We start from the raw sequence: 22,034 nt of genomic DNA on the forward strand, positions 1-22,034 counted from the left end.
AACGATAATATAAGTAAAGGTTGGGATGATTTAGGACTTTGGTCCAGACTGAACTATTAGATGATTTCTGTGAAATAATGTACAGATATTCAAGGTTTTTAAGGTATTAAAGTTAACTTTTTCAACTTTTCAACCTGCAAAACCATAATTTAATCAGCAGTACTTTGCATTTTATGCTTATTTGCAAATTCTCGCATTCAAACACGCTGAACTAAAAGGGTGAACATAGTACACCTCCGCATGTTAGCACTGTCTCACAGTCTCACAGTCTCACAGTGATGCTAAAGTGACTGTAGTCCTGTTTTGAAAGTGTTATATTATTTTACAGGTAAGCTTTGCTTTGTTGATGCCATTAAAGCGTAAACAAAGCAGAAAATTTAGCGTCTCTTTTACTGCATGAGCAGGAATGAGAGGCAAAGTGTTGTGTGACACTTATTTTAATAAAAATATATCACTTACAGCAGCATTATAAAGGCACATGCATGTAGATTTGGCTGTTAACATGTGACCGTAATCCTGCTACTTTTAAGACTACAAAAAGGAAGGTAAGTTGAAGCCACTGACATGGGCTTGACTGACTCTTGTCAAGTAACAAGTGGTAAGAGAATATCAAACGAATGTACAAAGTGCTTTTCAGGCTGAGAAAAATGCCAGAAAATGGAGGGAGCCCCTGCAGTTTCATGTAGAAGGAGTTTTGGCATTTGCTCAAATAAAGTATAGAAGTGGGGGGAAATGGGGCCACTCCTGGTACACAAAGACGCTTGACTGCCTCTCCACAAAGTCAGGAACTCGGCCAGATTCCCTGTCTGTTTAACTTGGCGTGTCAGTGGCATCCCTCACCTGAATGTCAGTTGGCAGTATGTAGGAGTGCTAGACGCTAAGTGCCCTGCAGTTATGTGGTCTCATCTTATGTGACCTTTTCTTTCAGAGGTCTTCATTGCATATGCATGGGCAATAAGAAAGTGTCCAGTTCAACGTGATAAATATTAATGATGTGGCCCCAGCATATTTTTGAAGGGCGTCCAGGGTATCGCAGGGATCAGTCCACCTTTTACTGCAGATGCAGTTCTGGAAATCAGGCGAATATACAGGCTTTTTTTATTCCCGTGTGGAATATATTATAATGACTCTGATGGATTTAACACATTGTTAAAATTTGCTTTCTTGTTACATTTTTAGAAAGACTCTGAGTCAGTGGCTGATTCAATAATCTGGTGTGCAAGTGCAAACCACACCTACGGACAGTATTTCTTTCTTCACACATCAATCTTCTCCTGGGCTCGTTTCTCAAACTGCACCTGCCTGAGGTCGACCTGCATGTGACACAAAGCTATGGGAGAAAAGTCCAATATTGAATTGCAATGCCTCTGTTTCCCTCCTGACAGTCTCAGAAGCAGAATATTGATCTGAGCAGGCAAGCAAAGTTTGCCTCCACACCGGCGTTTGCCCTCTTTGTGACTCTAAAGAATGTGGTGTGTAAGATCGGCGAGGACGCAGAGGTGCTCATGTCTCTCTACGACCCCGTGGAGTCCAAGTTCATCAGGTAAACCCATGGCTGCATGTTTTCTTTCTTTCGTTATTTCTTTCGTCCTGACTTCCTTTCTTAAGTCCTTTATTTCATCCTTCTGTTCTTCCCTTATTTCTTTCTCTCTTGCTTTCATTCTTCTGTTCTTTTGTTAGTTCTTTATCGTTCTTACTTTCTTACTTTTGTTCTTAGTTTCTATCTTTCGTTTTGAATTTCCTACTTACTTTCTTTCGTTCTGTTCTTTCTTTCGTTCTTTCATTCTTTCTGTCTTTCGTCCTGTCTTTCCTTCTTTTTCCCTCCTTTTGTCCTTTCTTTCTTTCGTCCCACCTTCCTTCATTCCTTTACAAGCACAGTTATGTTTAAGAACTGAAAAATTAAGATTACATTCTTGTGCTGAAGTTCTTTTGAATTTATACACTAGAGATGCCTCATAGCAATCATAATGCACGGCCAAATACTGTTGGTATTTCTAAATCGAGTGATGATGAGTTAAAAGGTCCCTTTCACATACACAATATCGAAAGGAATGCCTTTTATGTGCCACCTAATGGGTTTAGAATGCTCTCATGTCTGAGACTTAGTTATATTATCCAGAACTGTTGACTATCAGCAAGTACAAACACTGACAGACACTTGTAAGCACACACACACAAACAGACACGCACATGCCAAGCAAGAACGTGACCAGAACAAACGCAGCCTGCTTCCCAGGGATTTGCCATTGTTTTAGGATTTTGACAGCAAATTATCACAAGTAGAGCAGCTCAGCTGTGGAATGTTTCTCTAGCATCCAACATCAGTCATGCATTTTGTTTCCCAAGCGGATCGGTGTCAGGATTAACATTCAAGCTTCCGCAGCTTTGAAGGAGACTATAGTTAATGCAACTCAAGTACCTTAATTAGTCTTATCAAAGATGCTTCATTGTAAATACTAGAAATTGCTGAGACTAAACATGAGTGATGTTTTTTTCTGTGTGTCCCTCTCACAGCGAAAACTACCTGGTGAAATGGTCAAGCTCAGGTCTGGTGAAAGACATAGACCAGCTTCATAATCTGCGGGCCGTCTTCACGGTGAGTGTGTTTGTCCCCGTGTTTGTGTGTGTGTGTTCGCTGGGCTGTGGTAGTCCACTGTTTATTCAGCCATGTTATGAAGCATGTGGGAGCCTGTTTGCGGAGCCTGTATTTGTTAAGCTCTCTCAGAAAGAGCCTGGCTCGCTGTATGTATTTACCAAGGCAGTCACCTCTATCTAATGGAAGCCCAAGGGAGGGAAGGGTCAGCGCGCGCCCACTAGGGAGCACTTTGCTCGTTTCCAAAGGTATTACCCACAGGAAATGAATCTGTGGACACAATCATGGATGTCGCCATAGCAATTTGTGGTGAAAACACAAAGTCATCTTCACCCAAGAAAGTGCCATTAATCAATCAGTTGTTAGTGTGCACCTTAGAACTGCTGTAGCCTAAAAACCTATCCTAAATAGTGCAATCTGATCATAAGATTTTTGTATTTGTCTACCTATCAGTCATTGTTTCGGGCACTAAGGTGACATCATCTGTAGTTTTTTCATACGTTTTCTGTTTTTCCCTCCTCAGGACTTGGGCAGTGAAGATCTGAAAAGAGAGAAGATCAGCTTCGTGTGTCAGATTGTAAGAGTCGGGCGCATGGAACTGCGAGACAACAACACCAAGAAGCTGACGTCAGGACTGAGAAGACCCTTTGGAGTGGCAGGTAAAGCAGACTACAGAGACTTCTTGATAACCTGTTGTTCCAAAAGGAGCTCAGAGGAACGAGTTGTTTTAAAAGCGCTGATTATCTCAAGACTTCGTAGCCCTAACTCCGCTTTAACATCCCAATGTACGTAAGCCTTGAGAACAGATCCTTTGTTTTGCCTTTCAGTAATACAAAGCGAGTATTGTGCCAAAGTCCTTGTCTGGATGAGTAGATATATTTGGCTAAAATTCATAGATATCCAGCTAAAGTAAAAGAGGAATTGGAGTCTGATTGATCTCATGTTGGCAACCTGCCAGGTGTTTCATAAACTAATTAGATTGGCATTTTGCCCACAGTTTTCCAACAGAGACAATTATGTCTGTATTTTAGTGTCTCTTTCCCCGGCGCCACTTGAAGGAAAGGTAAATGACAACCTTATTTGCGACGGCTTATGTTTAGACGTCATCATTGCTGCGAGGCACAGCGTGATGCGGAGGTGGATATTTGAGATTTGCTCTTTTGGAGACACAGTCACACAGGGTGTCACACCAGCAACACTCACTGTTTCTAATTTGCTTCAGTTGGAGCTGATTCAAGAATGTTTTTCCTGTTTTTTTTGGGCAACCTGCGAATTTGCAAGCAGAGCAAAAAAACAAAAAAAAACAGTGCTGGCTTAATGCATCTTTTGTTTGGAAATGTTGGATTCACTACTCTAGCAGTGTGACATCACCCCATTTTAAACTAAAATTACACTGTCAGACTGCTAACTGCAGCACTGTTCTCATGGGCTGCCAGTGTGAGATTACTTTATATATATATTTATATATATACCTTTTCAGTACAGATATGTAGGATTGCCAAAGGAATGTCAAAGCCCAGTTCTGTACACTACAGTTCTACAACTGATGTTTAGTACACTTGTAGTACCAGTAGCAAAAAAGTGTGTGTGGTTGACCCCCTCAAACGAACTACAAGTGATGATCATTTTCCTCCATTCGCGTATGTATGACTGAACCTTTACTGTAACCACACCCCAGTGCTGACGTCACAGGATCCTGGTGTGCACCTGCAAATCAGTGCAGTAGAGTGAGAAGTTAAACTGCTGGAGGTCATGGAAAGGAACATTTAGTGTGTGTTACGTTAGTCTTGAAGCTGATTTTCCTTCACTCTTAAAGCTAAATGTGTTTTTCTAAAGTCAGATGAGAAATTTGTCTCTTCCTTTCCTTTGCTTTTTGTGACCACTATGCAGGTGACAGAAACCACAACTGACTTCCCCGCATCTGCCTTTTAATTAGTGCTCACTGACGAGGAGCCAACATCGGCTCTGTTTTTGGCTTTACCGTGCAGTTATCTGTATGTCACAGCCATGCTATGTTCTGCATGCCTTGAGAATGTTTCGACCCACTCTTCTTGTTTTTCCCACAGTAATGGATGTCACTGACATCATAACGGGCAAAATGGACGACGAGGACAAGCAGCACTTTATCCCATTTCAGCCGTAAGTGGATTGTTCAGCAGCACAAAACAAATCACGTCCATACATGTGGCAGCATAGGGTTCCTTTAAGGTTGGGGATCACGTTGCATAAAATTGCGACGCTGATGTAGTTCTGCTCCTACACTTATTTCCATTATTTTAAATATGTACAGTATGTCGAAGACGCAGTGGTGTATTTTATTTTATTTTTTAAGTCTTCAATCCCTGACACCTGATTAGTGCGGGTTTTTAGACAGTAGCTCTCCTCCCCTATTCCCTGGTGACTCAATTAAGGCAATCTCATTAACTGCTGCCATTCTCGTAGGACTGCGTACAGAGCCAGAGTAACCTTTTCCTTAACGTGATTTCCTGCATAATTGGAAATGCCTCAGATTCTGGCAGTTTAGCTGGCAGATCACCTCACTTAACGGTTTTATCTGTGAGCATAAATCATGGAAATTAGAGCCTTCCTGTGAGAAGAAGATGAACAGGATCTAACAAGAGGTTATTTATGTCCAAGTGTGGATATTTGCCACTGAATTTTAAATGATGAAGTTTTTGAAGTGTAGGTCTCAAAAATCATTATTGAATGTGTGCTCAAGGCCAGCAGAGGCAGGAAGTGAAGGAGCCATTTAGGGGAGGTTTGTGATGTAATTTGGATGGACTCCTGGCATCCAAACAGAGATGGAAATGGCTTTCAGAAATGGACTAAAGAGATGGAAATCTTGTGGGTAGTGTTTGTTGTTCTTGTTTTTCCCCAGACACTCCTTTATTAGAAGTCCGAGACCGAGTTGACCTCATCTCTGGCATGTTGTCAAAACAACTTGCATTTAGATAATTCCTTTGTAGCTACATTTAATGTTGTGCTGAGATGAGCGATTAGTTGATTGACAGAAAATCCCACTGTGTCCAACTCTGTCGAAACCAGATCCAAAAACCTTTAGGACCCTGATTCCAAAAGAAGTTGGAATGCTGTGTAAGGCATAAAATAAACAGAAGGTGGTAATCTGCTAATCCTTTTTGACATATACTCAACTGAACAGCACAAAGACCTCGTCAGCTTCAGTGATTTTTATAAATATCAGCTTATTCTTAGTTTGATGCCCGCAACACTTTTCAAACAAGTTGGGACAGGAGCAGCAAAAGACTGAGAAAGTTGTGAAATCCTCCAAAAACATTCCACATAACACAGGTTCATTGGGAACAGGCAATAGTGTCATGATTAGGTGTGAAAGGGGCCTTCTATGAAGGCTCAGTGGTTCACAAGCAAGGCTAGGCAGAGATTCACCACTTTGTGAAGCCCATGATTGTATAAAGGATATTACAACATGGGCTCAGGAGCGCTATTGCAAAACCTGTTGGTAAACACAGAATTTTTGCAATTTATTGTATTTTTTGATGTACGTTTTACACAGCGTCCCAACTGTTTTGGAATCAGTTTTATATTATTGCAAATTTGAGGTAAAACCTGCATGAGGACCATCCACAACAAGAAGGATAACTATAACAGTAACTGCAAATAGATTGTTTAAAAAATGGTTGTAACTCAATTGGATGTCCACACCCCAACCATAACAACAGCAGTGGTAAACAATATTGTTGGGATCACTTTTAGAGCGATTTGAAGAAGGATATAAACACTGGTAGCCAATCAAACTTCATCTGAATATACAGGATGTCACGCACACAACTTATTAAATGCTTATAATGATAAACATATAAACACATCATTTACCTGAGTTACACCTCCTGTCTTTGGTGCTGATGTCTCTGAAGTTTGTTTTTCTTGACTGATGTCAACTTTATCAAGATAATTGATGTTTATTCAGACGAAAGCATGAATAAGATTTGTCTTCAAAAGACTTGGTAAAGCCATTCTCATTTTGTTTCTCTGTGCAGTGACGGCACTAATAGGTCATCAATATCCATTTTCTTAAGCAGCCGACGCAGCTGGATCATTATAGTTATTGTTCTTAGTGTGGATGGCCCTTTCTTCCTGTTGTCTTACAATGTTTTGTCCCGTGATTGAACTTCTGCTGTCCCCTATTCTACTTCCCGGCTTGGATCGATTTTGGATCCAAGGTTGGAGGCACTGACGACAGTCTGAGTGACAGAGATCCTTTACTGCCTCTTCCATCCTGACATCCCCACTGTCTTCTCCTTCATGCTCTTCTTCTTCTGCTTGTTTAGAGTCCTCTGTACTGCACACATTACTGTCACAGCTGCCACACATGTGGGGCATCTGCCATTTTCTTTATGTCCTGTATGTCTCAATCAGTCTGTCTACACCTGAAGCCCTATGGAGTACAAAACATGTTTTTTTTAGTCTGTTTTCTCACTGGAGCAGAGTGGGAATGTGTGTTTTCGGATTGGATCTATTCTGGAGCATACAGCCATGGGTATTAGGCTACCGGCATTGAAAACATTTGACCAGGCAGGTCAAGCTTCCCACTGCTGCATTGGCGCTATAAATGCTGACTGGGCACCATTTCCTAAACGATGATTTCTCTGTGTGTTTCTTTCATTACCCATCCTGCCTCACTGTTAACTGCTAACAAGTGGCTTTGTGTCTGTCACGGTATTCGCATCACTCTTCGGTGTGTGTCTCTCTCTCTCTCATCCCACTCCCCTCCTCACAACCATCACTTTGTGGCTCTCCTGCCCCGCTCCTCCTCCCTCTCCTCCTCTTTCTTCCGCCATCCCTTCTTCTCTGTGGTGTTTGCCCGTTGTGTGCATACTGCAGGCTAGCGTTGGATGACGCCATTCGCCACAAGCAGCTGAACATCTCCCGTTTTTCACCCAGGGTGGCGGGGGAGAACGACTTCCTCCAGACAGTCATCAACAAAGTTATCACCGCCAAAGAGGTCAATCACAAGGGCCAAGGTACAGTGCAAGGTTCAGACACAAGAACCAGGGCCAAGGAGGGAACTCGAGATTCACTTTATTGCACCACTACCAGTCTTCCACCCATTATGCAAACATTAGACACATAAAAGGCAGAGAAAAAACATACACCGATGTTTACTACATTGAAACCTATAGTGCAGAAAAAGTTCAGAGAAGTGCTAAAACTGAAAAATAGTCAGTCAGCAAGTAAGTAATGTTTTCACGTGTGTCTTGTATATGTTATAAAATGGTTGTACTAAGTTAGGACTTGGTCACAAAATATCCAGCAGAGGTCAGTTATAGGCATTCTCTTTCTAATGCCGTCAGGTATTTCACTATGGGAATGATTCCCATATCATTCCCGTATCAAACAGCATATGCACAAATGTCTTTTAATGCTTGATGTGTTGACAATTTTGACCAATATTGACAAAGACTAAAATTAAAAACTTTTCCTGTATATTTCTTATATATTTCAGTTAGCTTTTTTTTTTAAGGTGCAGTTTGTAAGAAGTGGCCACCTCTCAAAGTCATACTACAAACAAATAGGGGAAGGCATACCACCATAGTAACCACTCACTGCTGCTAACTGTAGCTGCTGTTAGCGGTTAACTAATTGGTTAACTGCATCTCACTGAACTGCTGTAATTTTCTTTCATACTACATTTTTGATCTGTTCCTACAAAGTACCATTACCCCGAACACACTGGCAGGGTGTTGAAACTGTTCATCTTGCTAACAAGAACATAATTCTTTGTCAAGTGCTCACACTATAAATCACTGCTCATACTATAAATAGTTGCCCTCATCACCATGACTACAGGATCCAAGTAATCCAGCTGTTAATTAAGCTGGTGAGTCCTCTGCAAAGACTCCGATCTTATCAGTGATTTGACATCTGTGGGTAGAAGAACAACATTAGCCATCTGAGGGATTTGTGCTGGGAGGGGGCCAACATGACAGCCCTCCATGGTATTGTCATGCCCTATGAAGACGTACTTGGATAAATGTCAGGTTTGCGCCGACCCACAGTGGGAGGAACAGCGGAGCACTGAGAGCAGCTGCCTTGGTCACGCTCGCATATCAAAAGGCCTCCAGCTTGGCTAGTGAGAGATGTGTCACTCATAACAATATGGGGCCCGTAAAGTGAAAGTGAGTAAAGCTTCGGGGCTCATTTCGGTGGCCTCTGAAGGGGCTCACTACAGGACGACTGCTTTAATTGGGTGCCTTGCTTTCAGTCTTGTTCAGAAGTATGTATCCACGCTGCTTTGTTTTTTTCCTGAGAGAATATTAAGTGTGGTTACAGAGCTGGCACACCATGCAGTGTCTGCAGAAAAGAAGCTTTCCATCCAATCCAAGAGGAAAGAAAAGCAGCTACTGGCGTTAAATTGTTAGTAAAAAATGACCCACCAAAGTCCCCTGAAGGCCCTTTGTTTCAGAGTTATTGAAAGCCACAGTTTCCCTTTAAGCTTCACACTTTTAGGTTGAGACCAATTATTTAAATCTGGGAATTACAGAATGATTTGAATATTCTACCATAAAAGTCACTTATTCTCATAAAAACAAAGGGTTCCTTAAGAATAATCGGGGGCATTGGGGACAGTATCATGAATTTTGTAGGGGTCAGAAAAGATGTCATTTTTTTCTTTTAAATTTTCCCATTTTGGAACCAAGCGTCTGTTTGTTTTGGAGAAACATTTGTTTATTTGTTTTGCTGCCAGTGTTCATCCTCAGAAGTAACACTTTTAATTTTAGCCAAGGTTTTTTTTGTCTTTTTACCAATTACAGTCACAATGTGATGTTTAGTCTGATAAGAACGACAAGTCTGCACAAAGGAAATTAAATGTGATCATATGCACGCAGTATGATAGATGTCAAACATGCTTTTTTGTCTCTTTTGTGACACCAGCTAGAGATTTTGTAGTTCTTTTCAATCCAATTATGCACACACAACGACTACACTTTTATCTAGCAAAGAAAGGAAAACACACACACTTGTTCCCGCTGTCATTATGTTTTCCTAATCACATCCCTGTGGGTAGATTCTATTTTGTGATTTGCCCTGCAGCTTTTAGATGTCACCGAGAGACGAACACACTTGAAGACATCTCTTTTTAGTATTTTCCTGGGGCAGTTAGCCCTCCTGTTGTCTCCTCCTGACGTTATCCTTGTCCCTCCCCTCTTTGCCCTTGAATGCGTCACCAGGCCTGTGGGTGACTCTGAAGCTGCTCCCCGGAGACATACATCAGATCAGGAAGGACTTCCCTCACCTGGTGGACCGATCAACAGCCGTGGCTCGCAAGATGGGCTTCCCTGAGATCATCATGCCAGGTTGAGTGTTTTAAAAAAAAGTTCAACCTCGGCTCTCTGCAAGTCTCCTTTTTGAATTTGATTGGTCATTCATTCAGGAAGTGATTTAGAGTTAAGATCTACTATTTTAGAAAATGTAAGTGAGGGAGAAAAGAACATATCATACATCGTTAAGGTTTGATTAAGGCATTAGTTATGTAATGGACTGAAGTCACCCATAAAGTAAATGGTGCCAAATATCCACTTATGCCACCTAAAGTGTAATGGGTTATGCAGTAATATTCATATATATTGAAAATGAATGAATAAATCCATGAACGTTGGGCTCTAGGACTGTAAAAGTGAGGATTTTTCTCACATCTTCTTTCTGTTTCTTAAAGGTGATGTGCGAAACGACATCTACGTGACTCTGGTTCAGGGGGATTTTGACAAGGGGAGCAAGACCACACCCAAAAACGTCGAGGTCACCATGTCTGTCTATGACGAGGACGGCAAGAAACTGGAGGTACGATGGAGGAATGTTAACTTACTACTTTTTTTTTCAGCTCAGTCTCAGCATTCAGGGCACAAGTGCTACAGCCGATTGGTCTCTCAGACAGTCTGTGATTTAGCTGGCTTTCTTTAATCTCACACAGCTCAGCACGCTGCTTAACTGACCAGGACTATAAAGCAGTGTGATACACAGGCCAGACCGCCTTTGCCACCCGTCATAAAATGACAGAATGCGGTATTTGTGCTCTGTGGTTGATTGAGTAGCCTAAAATCTGGCTCACCACTGCAAGTATCAACCTTAATCACTGCCAGAGTCGGTTGCAGACCCAAGCAGGTGGGCAGGAATATGAACAGCATAGTTTAAAGTGTTAAAAAGTGATGACAGATGTGAACTGAGCAGTCTGACCTGCTTTATAATCACTAAGACATAAAGGAAATTTTACTTTATACAATATGGGACCTTTTAAGTTATGTGCACCAAGATAAAGATTTGGGGGGATTTCAGAGGCTTTACTTTTAGTTCTGTTGTGGGGCAATTTACAACTTTATTGTTCTTAGTTGATTTGTCTTGTATATTAAATCAAAGTAGCTATAGCGGTTAAGGTTTATAAATACAGATAAATAAAAAGTACACTACTTCCCTCTGAGATATAGTGGAGTAGAAATATACAGTAGCAAAAATGGGATATAATTAAGTAAAGTACAAGTACCTCAGAATTGGACTTAAATACAGTACTTGTATAGATGTACTTTGTTACATTCCACCACTGTCAGCGTTTCCCTAATGGTATAATTACCTTTGCTAATGAAGTTAAGAGGAGGATTTTCTCCCCTGTCTATTAGTTTATTGCAAGCTGTGTCACAATGTTGCAAATGTTATTTAGCTGAATTATGCAGCCTTTGGCACAGAAACCGGTTAATTATATTTTGGTGCTGGTCAGCAATTAACTATTTTAATTTCACTCGTACCTTTTGTGAGCATTCATAGCAAAGTCTGACATCCACATTTGCAGCTTAACATCATTAATTGCAATTCAGTTTATCTAGTAAATAAAACCATGAAGACACAAACAAAACCACATTGTCAGTCCTCAAGTTGGAGAGTGTTTAATTGACTTCCGAGTGCATTCTATGTTTTCCTAATCATCTGACAACCCATCCCAGTGTCTAATGTCCTAATAAAGCTTTTGTTTCATCTAGAGTCTCTCGCCGGTGACCCTTTTCACTGACGTTTAATTATTGTCACCCCTACTTATTATTGTCACCCCTACTTGACTTTACCTCTTGTTCTGCAGAGGCCATCAGTTAACAGGGGATATGAGAGGTTTAGAGCAGTTGGACATGAGGAGTATGTGGGAAGAACTGGAGCAGGAGGTGTGTTTCCGTGGGAGTTGGTTGCTCATGTGTCGATGACCTTTCAGTGTTAATGTGGAGCTTTTTTTGAGACTTTTGATGTAACTCTTGTGTTATTTGTGGACACTGATTTTAGTGAAACAAAGCGGAAACAGACAACTCTTCCCTCTCTTACGTGGTAGTATTGTTGTTGGCACCACTGCTGCATAGACAACTGCATCGCCCAACTACAGACAACACAGGACGAAACATGAGTTTATTCATTCATTTCGTCTATAATGGAAATGAGAAAGCAGATAGAAATGGTGTCAGGCTGCCAGCATGACTGGATCACCAGTCAGCTTTCAATTTTCTGAGAGATTTCATGCCCGCTGGCACACAGAATTATATGGTGAAAGCAAAGTTTACAGAGAACCAATCCAAACCCTGATGGTGTCATTATTCTATAGCCATTAAATAATCATATGTTAAAGCAAAACACATTTCTATTACCAGTTTAATGTACACCTAATATGTTTTTGCAAGGCATTATTGCTTTAATGTCTCCACTCAGTGTACTTATGTACTTGGGGTGAGAGTGATTTGAGATGACAGACCCCAGGTCTCAGAAAGACCTCCTGCGAACACTGAATCGGATGCAAGCACTGCCTCAATTATACACATTAGTCTTAGATTGAGAGGCTTCATCGTGATTTGGCCCAGCAGGATGAGGAAGTGTAAGACTCGGTGGTGATTATACTGTAAATGCAGTTCTGGAGTAGCTGAAAGCAGTGATGATCATTGTGATTATTTTTGGATGTTGCGATTGCAGTATAATTTGTAATGCATCATTTACACATCTTGTTAGATATCTCACAAACACGGGTGAAAAACAAGTGCACCATCTTCAATTTTGTTCGAGATGTTCTCTCATTTTGTAGGCTCATAGTTGCCATCTCTACATGTCCATTTTAAGCATCTACAAGCAGCTACACCGTGTTGGTACAGAAGACATGTTGTCTTTCAATAGGCTGTTGCACCGTCAGAGCCTCTGGGCTGTAATCATGGGAGTCAGTGACAGCTGTCAACAGTGATCTAGTGACATTGATCGCATCTATGGGTGTCATGGCAATGTTGTCAGTGCAGCGCTGGAGCTCCCGCCAACATGCTGTTTTGCAACTTTTCACAGAAATGTTCAATCTCATCTTTTCAGTTCCCAAGGGATGATTGCTAATTGGTGTTCTCCCTCTTCCTTCCTGGATTTTAATTGACTAAAAGGAAATTGTGCTTCTGGGATGAAAGACAAGGTCACTGCCTGTCTGTCACTTTACATGTCTGAAGGAGTTCGAATATGATCTTTGATAATAGAAACTATCTCTTTAATTTGCCCAAGATTACAGTCACGACAACTACAGCCTCAAAAGAAAACTAAGTTTCGTTTTCATCAAGATATTTATGTAACAGAATGAAATAGCTTTCATGAACTCGGCACTTGAGAAAAACAAATTCCAAGTAGTTATATCGAGGCAAAAATAGGTTTACAAATGTAACTTTTTGTGGCTTTCTCTCGGGACATTTCGGTCTCTGTTTAAGCCATCTTATCCCCTCTCTGTCCTTACTCTTTGAGTCCTTTACTGCCTCCGGATTTTTGGCATTCTTCCTCTGTCTCAAAGAGGATTTGCGATGCTGTGTAGTGAGAGTCTGGACAGTGACTTCTTATCACCTTGACATATTAGCACACCCCAACAAAACCTGGGGCTAGACCTCGGCCGCTTTCCCCTCTCTTGGTATCTCCAAAAATCTGAAGCTGTCACGAATCTTTTAGTAAATGGACAGAGTTGCTAGAGCTAGCACCTGCCCCCCAGATCTGCTCGGTGTGGCTGGGGGAGACTGGGCCTGTTATTCCTCATAATTGCTGGTTGTCAGAATCCATTAGTGTTGGAGTATTTTAGCAGCGGCACACTAGCAGGCCAGGGAGTCAGCTGGAGCAGTGGGAGGAAAGGAGCAGGCTGGCTGAGCGCAGATTGATTCAAAACAAGGCATGCGTGCCATCCGCTGTCACTCCATCCCTTGAGCCAAATCCCACAGGGGTTGCGTAGTATTTTACATACGCACCCTGACCTGTTGTAGTACCTCAGGGGACCCACTAGGAAGACAAATTTACATGGCTGGATCCATCAGCACCAGCTGGTCTGCTCCCCTGCACCTGGCTTCCCTCTACTTTGTTACTGCATTGGAGCTACTGCCCCTCCTTCTTAAATAATTAATTTCTAATTTATTTCTTATTTCCACAGTGCTGTCGTGAGATTGGCAGCCAACAGGCAGGTGCTCATGCATAAAGTGCATCCACACTTTTAAAGGCCATTCTTCGAGATTTAGGCGTTCTGCTCCAGGGACTCCATTTCATGAAATAGTCAATTTTCCACATGCTGCTAGTGTGCAAATGTTTTGACACAGTGCTTATAACTCAGCCACTTTGGAATAAACCTGCAACTGTGCCAGTGTAATCAGATAACCAGTCGTGTTGGTCGATAATTTCACGTGTGTGTTTTATTCCTTCATATCCAGAATGTGATCTTCCCTGGAGCTGGAGATGAAGGCATCAATGAGTACAAGTCTGTCATCTATTACCAAGTGAAGCAGCCGCGCTGGTTTGAAACAATAAAGGTGTGTTTCTCTCCTTCCTCCCACCTCCTCATATTTCTTTTTTGTTCTGCTGAGTAATACGTTAGTCATTATTTTCCGCCTTATCTGCATTTCCACCCTTTGATATAATTCTTAAATCCATTATTCATCACAACGCAGGTTTCCATCATCAGTAATGTTGTAGATTGAAGACTGTGGTGTGTGGTGAATATTCACCCATGAAGCTTTAAAGACAGAACGAGTGATGAATATGAAACTATACAGTAGATTACATTTTTGATTAAGTTATTGATCTATGACACTTAGAAGGACCACACCAGTGGTTTTGCACGTTTAAGCTCGTTTAAGGGCCTTTCTGTGTGGAGTTTGCATAGTCTCCCTTTGCTTGCATGGGATTTCTTCGAGTACTCTAGTTTCCCCCACCATTAAAACATACACATTAGGTTGATTAGAGTTTGTCCCCAGGTGCTGTACGCTGCCCACTGCCCCCCGGATGGGTTAAATGCAGAGTCTTCGTCTTTTTTCTTTCTTTTTCTTATTCCTGTAAAAGCCCTTGTCGTGTGTTCGGTCCCAGCTGGTGACCTTTGTCGCATTTCATACCCCTCTCTCTCACGTTTCCTGTCTCCTACTGCCTAATTAACTGTTAGTTTAATAAAGGATTTATTTACCCTATTAAGGCATTGTTTTTTCTTTCGATCCAGTAGCTTCATAAAGCATAATTATCTGGGGATACATGCATGGTTAACTGCTCATAAATGCAGAATAACGTATGTATTAATCTTTAAAAAACAACAAAGGTTTACAGTAACATAATACAAAAGTTAAACTCAGTTAAAGTGTTTGTAATTCTATTATTAACAACAAAGTCACAAGACTTTCATTAAGGTTCTTACAGAGTTTGGAGTTCATTCTGCTCCCCATCTGTCCCTAAAATTGTCTTTTGAGTGTGTGTTCATGGGCGTACATCGCTCACACTGTCCCTTTCTGTCCCCCAGGTCGCTATTCCTATCGAAGACGTGAACCGGAGCCACTTGCGGTTCACCTTTCGCCACCGCTCGTCGCAGGACTGTGAGTACAAACGTCAGCGTTTGAATAATCCGTTTTGCTGATGACCAGCTGCACAATTGGCCGCTAATCTATCCACGGCAAAAAATAATGGAAGATATCCAATCCAAGCAGATGTGTTGCGCGGTGATAAATACTTTGAAGCTCACCCTTTGTCACATTAATCAGAGGCATTAGTCTGCCCCTGCACAAAGCTGTGTCATGGAGTGGCTTGTCAGGGTCTACAGCTGGGATGTGAAAAATGCCTGAGGGGACTCGTTTGTTTATTGGGACCAGTGTCTCGCTGAATGCAGCCAGTGTTGTATGTCCTTCTGTTTTTTAACATCCTTTTTAATTTTGGGGGTGTCGAGGGCAGGGAAGCCTGGTGCACTGCCATCCCATCTGCCTGCCACATGGCGAGGCCATCCCTCCAGCAGCAGGAGTGGGGCAGGGAAAATGATTTTGGAGGAGTGATGGTAGCCATGACACTGGTGGATATGTATTAAACAATCAACTCATATGGCACAGAAGGGAAAGCAGAATTAGGGGGATAACAGCACGGGAAAGTGGAGTGATCTGCAGCTGTCGTCATCCAGTTTCAAAATCCTTCAGCTCTGTTTGCCTCTCACCTGCATGCACGTGGTTTGGAGGAAATGGCCAGGTCTCAGAGTTCAGCGCTGGCTTATAATCCACTCTGAGAGCCTTCTTGTCATGCTCGGCACCTTGCTTCTTCTGTGCAATGCTGTTACGAGGCATGCCTTTGAAACTCTGTGACTCGCTGTTATCTTGCTGTAACGGTTGCTTTAGAAACTGGCTCACCTCAAGTGACTGTGGGACTGCAGGGGCATGCTGATGCTGCCAAACTTTAACTTGTCGCTGACAATTGACAATAGAAATATGTGTTGAAGAAGTGGAGTGGCTTGTTTGCATGGGTTTGTGTGTGGTGTATGCCGCGTACTTTCCTGTCAATGACACCTGGACGTTGATATCCCTGTACACATGAATACATTTTTATCAAAGTTTATGATTGTCTGCATCTGTGCAGGCGTGTCTCTTTAGCATCTAGCCACATTCTGTCGTTTCAGCCTGTGCAGTTAAGGATGAATACGCTTTGATATCCGGCTGCCTGCAAACACTCTAGGAGCTGTCGCGTTTAACATTCTGCTGGATGTAGTTTCTCCATTTGATCATCAGTAAAGGAAGACAAGAGTGAAAATGTATCCCCCCCTATCATCCTGTGTCAGACTTAAACTTTCATCTCAAGGCGTTAATGACTGTAACAGAATCATTTACAGTTACGTTTACATGTGCAAACGTGTGACAGTTATACCCGTTTCTATCAGTCTGTTACTCTGTGATATGAATCACACTGGAAAAGCTTTTTTCTGGGACAAAAGTGAAGCATTTAACCTCTCTAAGAGTTTTCTGACGAAAAGCAAAGGGGAGATGGTCTGTCAAATGTGCCTTTAGTTGTCTGCCTCTGCAGTCATCCGCCTGTGTCCTCCTTGCTTCCTCCACTGCTCCTAGCTAGTGCTGAACTTTTAGCCAAAACGCAGAGTGACAGAGCTGCTCATCAAGGCCACTGCTAGAGCTCATGTGCTCAGTGTCTCGAACCCCCCTGGTTCAGAATCAGGCCAGCGCTAACACAGTGCATCAGACTACCACTCCAACATTGTCAAGCCTCATCAGACTGATGGCTGCTATCACAGGCGCCGCCGTGGCTGTAAGAGATCCCCGCCATCTTTTCACTTCGGTTTCATCCGTCATTATGCCACTACCTGGTGAGTGGGGTAGAGGGTAGGCTTTAAGATCTGGCACAGTACATTCAACATAAATCTGGAGTGACAGGCCACCTTAGAGGTGGAAGAGTGCAGAACTTCGACACAAACTTGACTTTGATTGGTTTAAAAAAGTAGCTCTGTCCTGAAAGTGACCTTTTTTTCCCTAAATGCAGAGTTTTGAGTCTGCTGCTCTCCTTAGAAAGTCACGAATCATTTTTCTCACCTGGGTGGCATGCGTACAGTGTTTTCCCTCCACTGGTTCCTCTCAAGCCAGCCCAGCAATTATTCACCGGCGAGGCTGCAGGCAGCAAACCAATGAGGGGATTTATGCAGATAGAATGCGCAAGATACTTCCATGAATCATGTCTCCCCGCACGTAAATTTGAGCTTGTTGATCCACAATGATGATATATGTGGCCCCATCCAAACGCTTGGTTACAAGACAAAGTCATAACTCTTTTGCTTGTTTACACGGCGTTTCCCCTCAACACCACCAAGTAGAGTCACACACATATGTGTGTGCACATGCACACAAGCAACGAGAAACTTCTTTCCAACCAAGGGGGAATATACAAACAGCTGCAGGGCTGGGATCAAATGCAAATATTTATTCATATGCTAACAGGAAGTGGACACACAAGATATCTTAGTCCAAACCTTGTTGTCAAAAAAGGGGATATTTCTCTTTAATTGGCAAATATGATTTATGAAAAGGGAAATCTCATCTGTCATTGCACCTCCAAGGTGCTCTTTAGCTTGCACCATTAATTCACACGTTGTATGCTTACTGTTAATATAGACTTCAGAAGGTAACAGTAGGGTACAGCTCTGGAGCTGACTCAGAGCCTTTAGTGCCGAGATTAACATTTGCAATTGTCTGTTTTATTTGCGTGCGGATATGTTCATGACTTCTTGTAAAGTCAGCCATGCAACACGGTTCACTGTAACGGATCCTGTCTGTAACAGCTGTCATGCCGTCTTTGACTTCCTGAAGATGCACACTTTCCATGCTAACATGTACTGGGTAAATGAGATTCAGTCATTTAGTATGCAGATGTAGACAAAAGCAATCGGCCGATTTTCAGCACGATCAGCCGTGACTGGTGACTGACGGATGGATCAATCAACGGTCATTTGGATATTTTGGATATGTTGGATATATCCGATTCTGTGCCGGTCATGTTTACACACATGCGGCCACCTCCGGAATGGAGCAGAGACAGTGAGTTACTTGAGTTGACAACATGTTGTGTTGTTATGTAGATCCGTCACGATTGTTTTTTATTTTTGGGAAGGTAAAAGATTATAGCCTAGGGTTAATAATTGCATATATACTTTGAGGATAATTAAAAACTTTTTATTCTGCTCACATGACAGCTGCAGCATTACAGACAGGCACCTTTTGTTTTTACCTTTCACAATCAGAGTCCCGTAAATGCTCATGAGAGGGAGAAGGTCTTGAGTTTTTTTAATCGTCAATGTTTTATCATGAACATACAATACAAATTTTTAGGGTATCAAAATATTGATGTATGTTGATGTATGTATTACCGCTCCTCTCATCTGTCCGTCTCCTGTCTCATCTCACATGATTGTTTTCTTCCTCCCACAGCCAAAGACAAATCAGAGAAGATATTTGCCTTGTCTTTCGTGAAGTTGATGAGGTACGACGGGACGACTCTGAGGGATGGCGAGCACGATCTCATCGTGTACAAGGTAAATGGGAAATATCCCAAACGCAGTTAGCAGTCAGTGTGTGGTCTTCTGGTGTGTTTTGTTACTGGCTTCCTACCCGCTGGGCTGACCCACGCTCCTCGAGAACATCACCACAGCGAAGATAAATCCGAGGTGAAAAATTGGCCTGTCGACTTAGAAGCTGACATGATAATAGCTTCACTGCCTTCTATGGAGGGTTGTGTAGTCGGTATGCATCAGCCCCCACAGTGAAATAAAATTACTTCCCAATTAAAATCCCTTGTATAAAGATACCTTTGCGTTGCGGAGCCTATTTATGTTAATTAAAAAGTTAATGTGAGTAAAATTCCCACTTAGATTTTTCTTTCCCTTATATTTTGTATTGCTTTTGTCAGTCAAGGTTGTTTGGCAGTGAGTTTTGTTATTACTCTCTCATGCAACAACTGGGAGAATAAACTTGTTCAGTGAAGCCGTACACAAGGTACTTAAAAAAAAATGCAGTAAAAGAACATAACACTGCATTACAATACAAACAGCAGATATGGATTTCAATTAATCTGCAAAAATTAATAAGCTCCCTGAACTAGCTCAGTTGTAAATTGTAAAATATGCTGATAAGTCACATCCCTGATTACCAGGCGGAGGCAAAGAAGCTGGAGGACTTGTCTCTGTACCTGAACCTGCCTGCCACAAAGCTGGAGCTGGAGGAGAAGGGCTACTCCGCCACCGGGAAAAACACCCAGAACCTGGGCAACTGTACCATCAGCAAGGACTCCTTCCAGATCGCCACCCTGGTCTGCTCCACCAAGCTAACACAGAACGGTAACAGCTTCTATACTTCTTCACTAAGAGTTGGGGCGGGCTTTTTAGCAAAACACTCATGAGTGATCTTCTAGCAGAACGTAGTAAACCAAATGTATTAATAATATATCATTCTAATTAGCACTGTGTTGAAGCAGGAAACTCGCAAGCAACATGCAGTGTTCAGATGATCACCACAGATAGGCTGTTCGGTCTTAGCTGATAGTTTCCGTCTCACAAAGCTCAGGATAGACTCGGCCAGAACAAGCTTCTCCTCCTGGTTACCAGGGTGATGAGTCTTGCCAGGTCTAATTAAAGCCTTTTTAACTGTAAGCGCTTGGAGCAGCCGCACAAAAACCTTGGTGATGTGCTTTTTCTCAAGGCGTCCAAGTGCTGTTGGATAGGCGCTCTCATCATTGGGAACAACTGAAAAAAGACGCTTGTGGTTAGAAAGAAAAGCCATATTTTTCTTAAACTTTATTTTTTCTAAATTTTCCATCGGTGTCAGACTTGTTCGACCTTTAGCTCGCAGCCTACCTTTTTTATTCCTTCAACTGCCCTCTTGAAAATGTCAGTGCTGTGATATTTGCCAAATATATGTCCAAAACATTTTGATATCCAAGCAGCTGTGTTTCTCCATCCAACCACAAGTGTGGGATTTTCTTGATAACTGCTGGGTAGTTGGTCCGTGTACCCACATCCATGCACAGAGCTAACTGTAAACAGGTGAGACAGGCTACCGTCAGTAGCAAACTGCCTTTAAAACACCGCATTAGAGATTAGGAATGTGCTGTAAACATGTCATAAGACCGAAAAACTAGTAATATCAGCATTTCTCATGTCTTAATTGGAAAATGATGCATTTGGAATGTGTTGTTTACATGACCTGTATTAAATTCTTGCTCATCTTAGCTTAACGTGACACTGTCTCCTGTAAGACGTGTATCCCTGATCTGTTTAAGTAAGAAAGAAGCACGTTAACTAGGGACAGGGCACCTGTGCATGTTTGCTTATGTGCGGCCCGAGAGGCATTAATTTCAGCAGTAATCATTCTCGCATTTACTTCAAAAAGAGATTTTTCAAGCATTTTAGTAGACCCGGGATTTCAAAACCAGCTTTGGGCCACAGCCTCCGACTTTGAAAGACAGATTATCCGTGCAAGGTGCACATATATCACTTAAAGTAGGACTCCAGGACGTCTGCCATCCTCCGCACCTTCCACCTGGTCTTTACACGTGTCCGAATGTTGGACATTGGTCCTTCTTTCATCCTTTTCTCCTTCTAACCTGCTTTCTCTTCCTCAACTCTCTTCTGTCAGTCAGTCTCAGTCAGTAGATTTCAGTCCATCACTTCTGAGCAGAAGACAGCTCTGCTCCTCTGTTTACTGCTGTCAATCAGGTGGAGTATTTTTTCCCCAGGGTACTAAGAAGATCTACACTTATTAAACTAAGGAAATCCCCATCTCTAGATGGATTGGATTGTAGCCTCTTGTGTTTCCCCTGCCTTTTTTTTTTTATAAATGTTTATAAATCGCAGACATGGTTGTCTCAGTGTGGATTGTGTGAAATGCTGGTCTACTTTGTGTGACTGGTCAGACGCTCCCAGCTCTGATTTCACAGCTACTCTAAACAGCACCATCCTCAATGTCGGCGTCGCTTTCTTCTGTGCTTTATGCATTGTGCATCCTTTGTTTTTTCTTTTCTTTTTTTTTTTTTTTTGTATGCACAACTGAGTCACCACTTTAATAAGAGCCAAAATGAAAGCTTCCTCATTCCTCTCTGTGTTTTTGGGCCACAGCCCTGGAATGTGAATGAAGAAGGGACAGATTGACCGCAGGCTCACTTTGACTGGAATTGAAATTAATTGTTTTACTCGCCCAAAGCAACGCCCTGTTTTAAATAAAGGAGTGCATCATGTCCTTATGTTTTTATTCATGGCAACACAAAGATAATGTTGAATAGTCAAGCGAGGCAGAGTGAAAGGAAATGCTTGGAGTGAGCTGTTGAGGCAAATTAAGTTGCATGTGGTCTTTTTGCAGTATCAGAGTGCTCACTGAATAATTATTTAATTAAACCAGCTAAAAGAAGCAACGCAAACCTTTTTTTCCCCTCTAAAGCTTAAGATGATACACTTCTCTTTTCAGGAATAGGAAATAAAATCAGCAAGTTGTTTATGCTCTCGTTTTATTTCAACAGATCTTATCGAGGTCATGTTTTCACCCACGTGTTTGTTAGTTGTTTGGTTGGTTGGTCGGTTTGTCAGCAGGATAACATAAAAACTACTTAACGGATTTCCACAAAACTTGGATGGAGGATGGGTCTCCATCTCCCCATTAAG

At 42.0% G+C, this 22,034-nt stretch overlaps 1 protein-coding gene across 1 annotated transcript in view; it reads left to right on the top strand.

Moving 5' to 3' along the window:
* The window catches only part of dock1 (dedicator of cytokinesis 1), a 204,220-nt gene that overhangs the window by 27,330 nt on the left and 154,856 nt on the right, over positions 1 to 22,034 (top strand). Inside the window, exons 8-18 of the mRNA XM_073489321.1 lie at positions 1,386 to 1,543; positions 2,515 to 2,596; positions 3,117 to 3,252; positions 4,660 to 4,732; positions 7,514 to 7,593; positions 9,802 to 9,927; positions 10,287 to 10,411; positions 14,299 to 14,397; positions 15,372 to 15,444; positions 18,814 to 18,917; positions 19,535 to 19,718. Coding sequence (XP_073345422.1) covers positions 1,386 to 1,543; positions 2,515 to 2,596; positions 3,117 to 3,252; positions 4,660 to 4,732; positions 7,514 to 7,593; positions 9,802 to 9,927; positions 10,287 to 10,411; positions 14,299 to 14,397; positions 15,372 to 15,444; positions 18,814 to 18,917; positions 19,535 to 19,718 — 1,240 coding nt within the window. The remainder of the gene's footprint in view (positions 1 to 1,385; positions 1,544 to 2,514; positions 2,597 to 3,116; positions 3,253 to 4,659; positions 4,733 to 7,513; positions 7,594 to 9,801; positions 9,928 to 10,286; positions 10,412 to 14,298; positions 14,398 to 15,371; positions 15,445 to 18,813; positions 18,918 to 19,534; positions 19,719 to 22,034) is intronic.

Source organism: Pagrus major, chromosome 20 (genome assembly GCF_040436345.1).
Source record: "Pagrus major chromosome 20, Pma_NU_1.0".
NCBI classification, from domain to species: domain Eukaryota; kingdom Metazoa; phylum Chordata; class Actinopteri; order Spariformes; family Sparidae; genus Pagrus; species Pagrus major.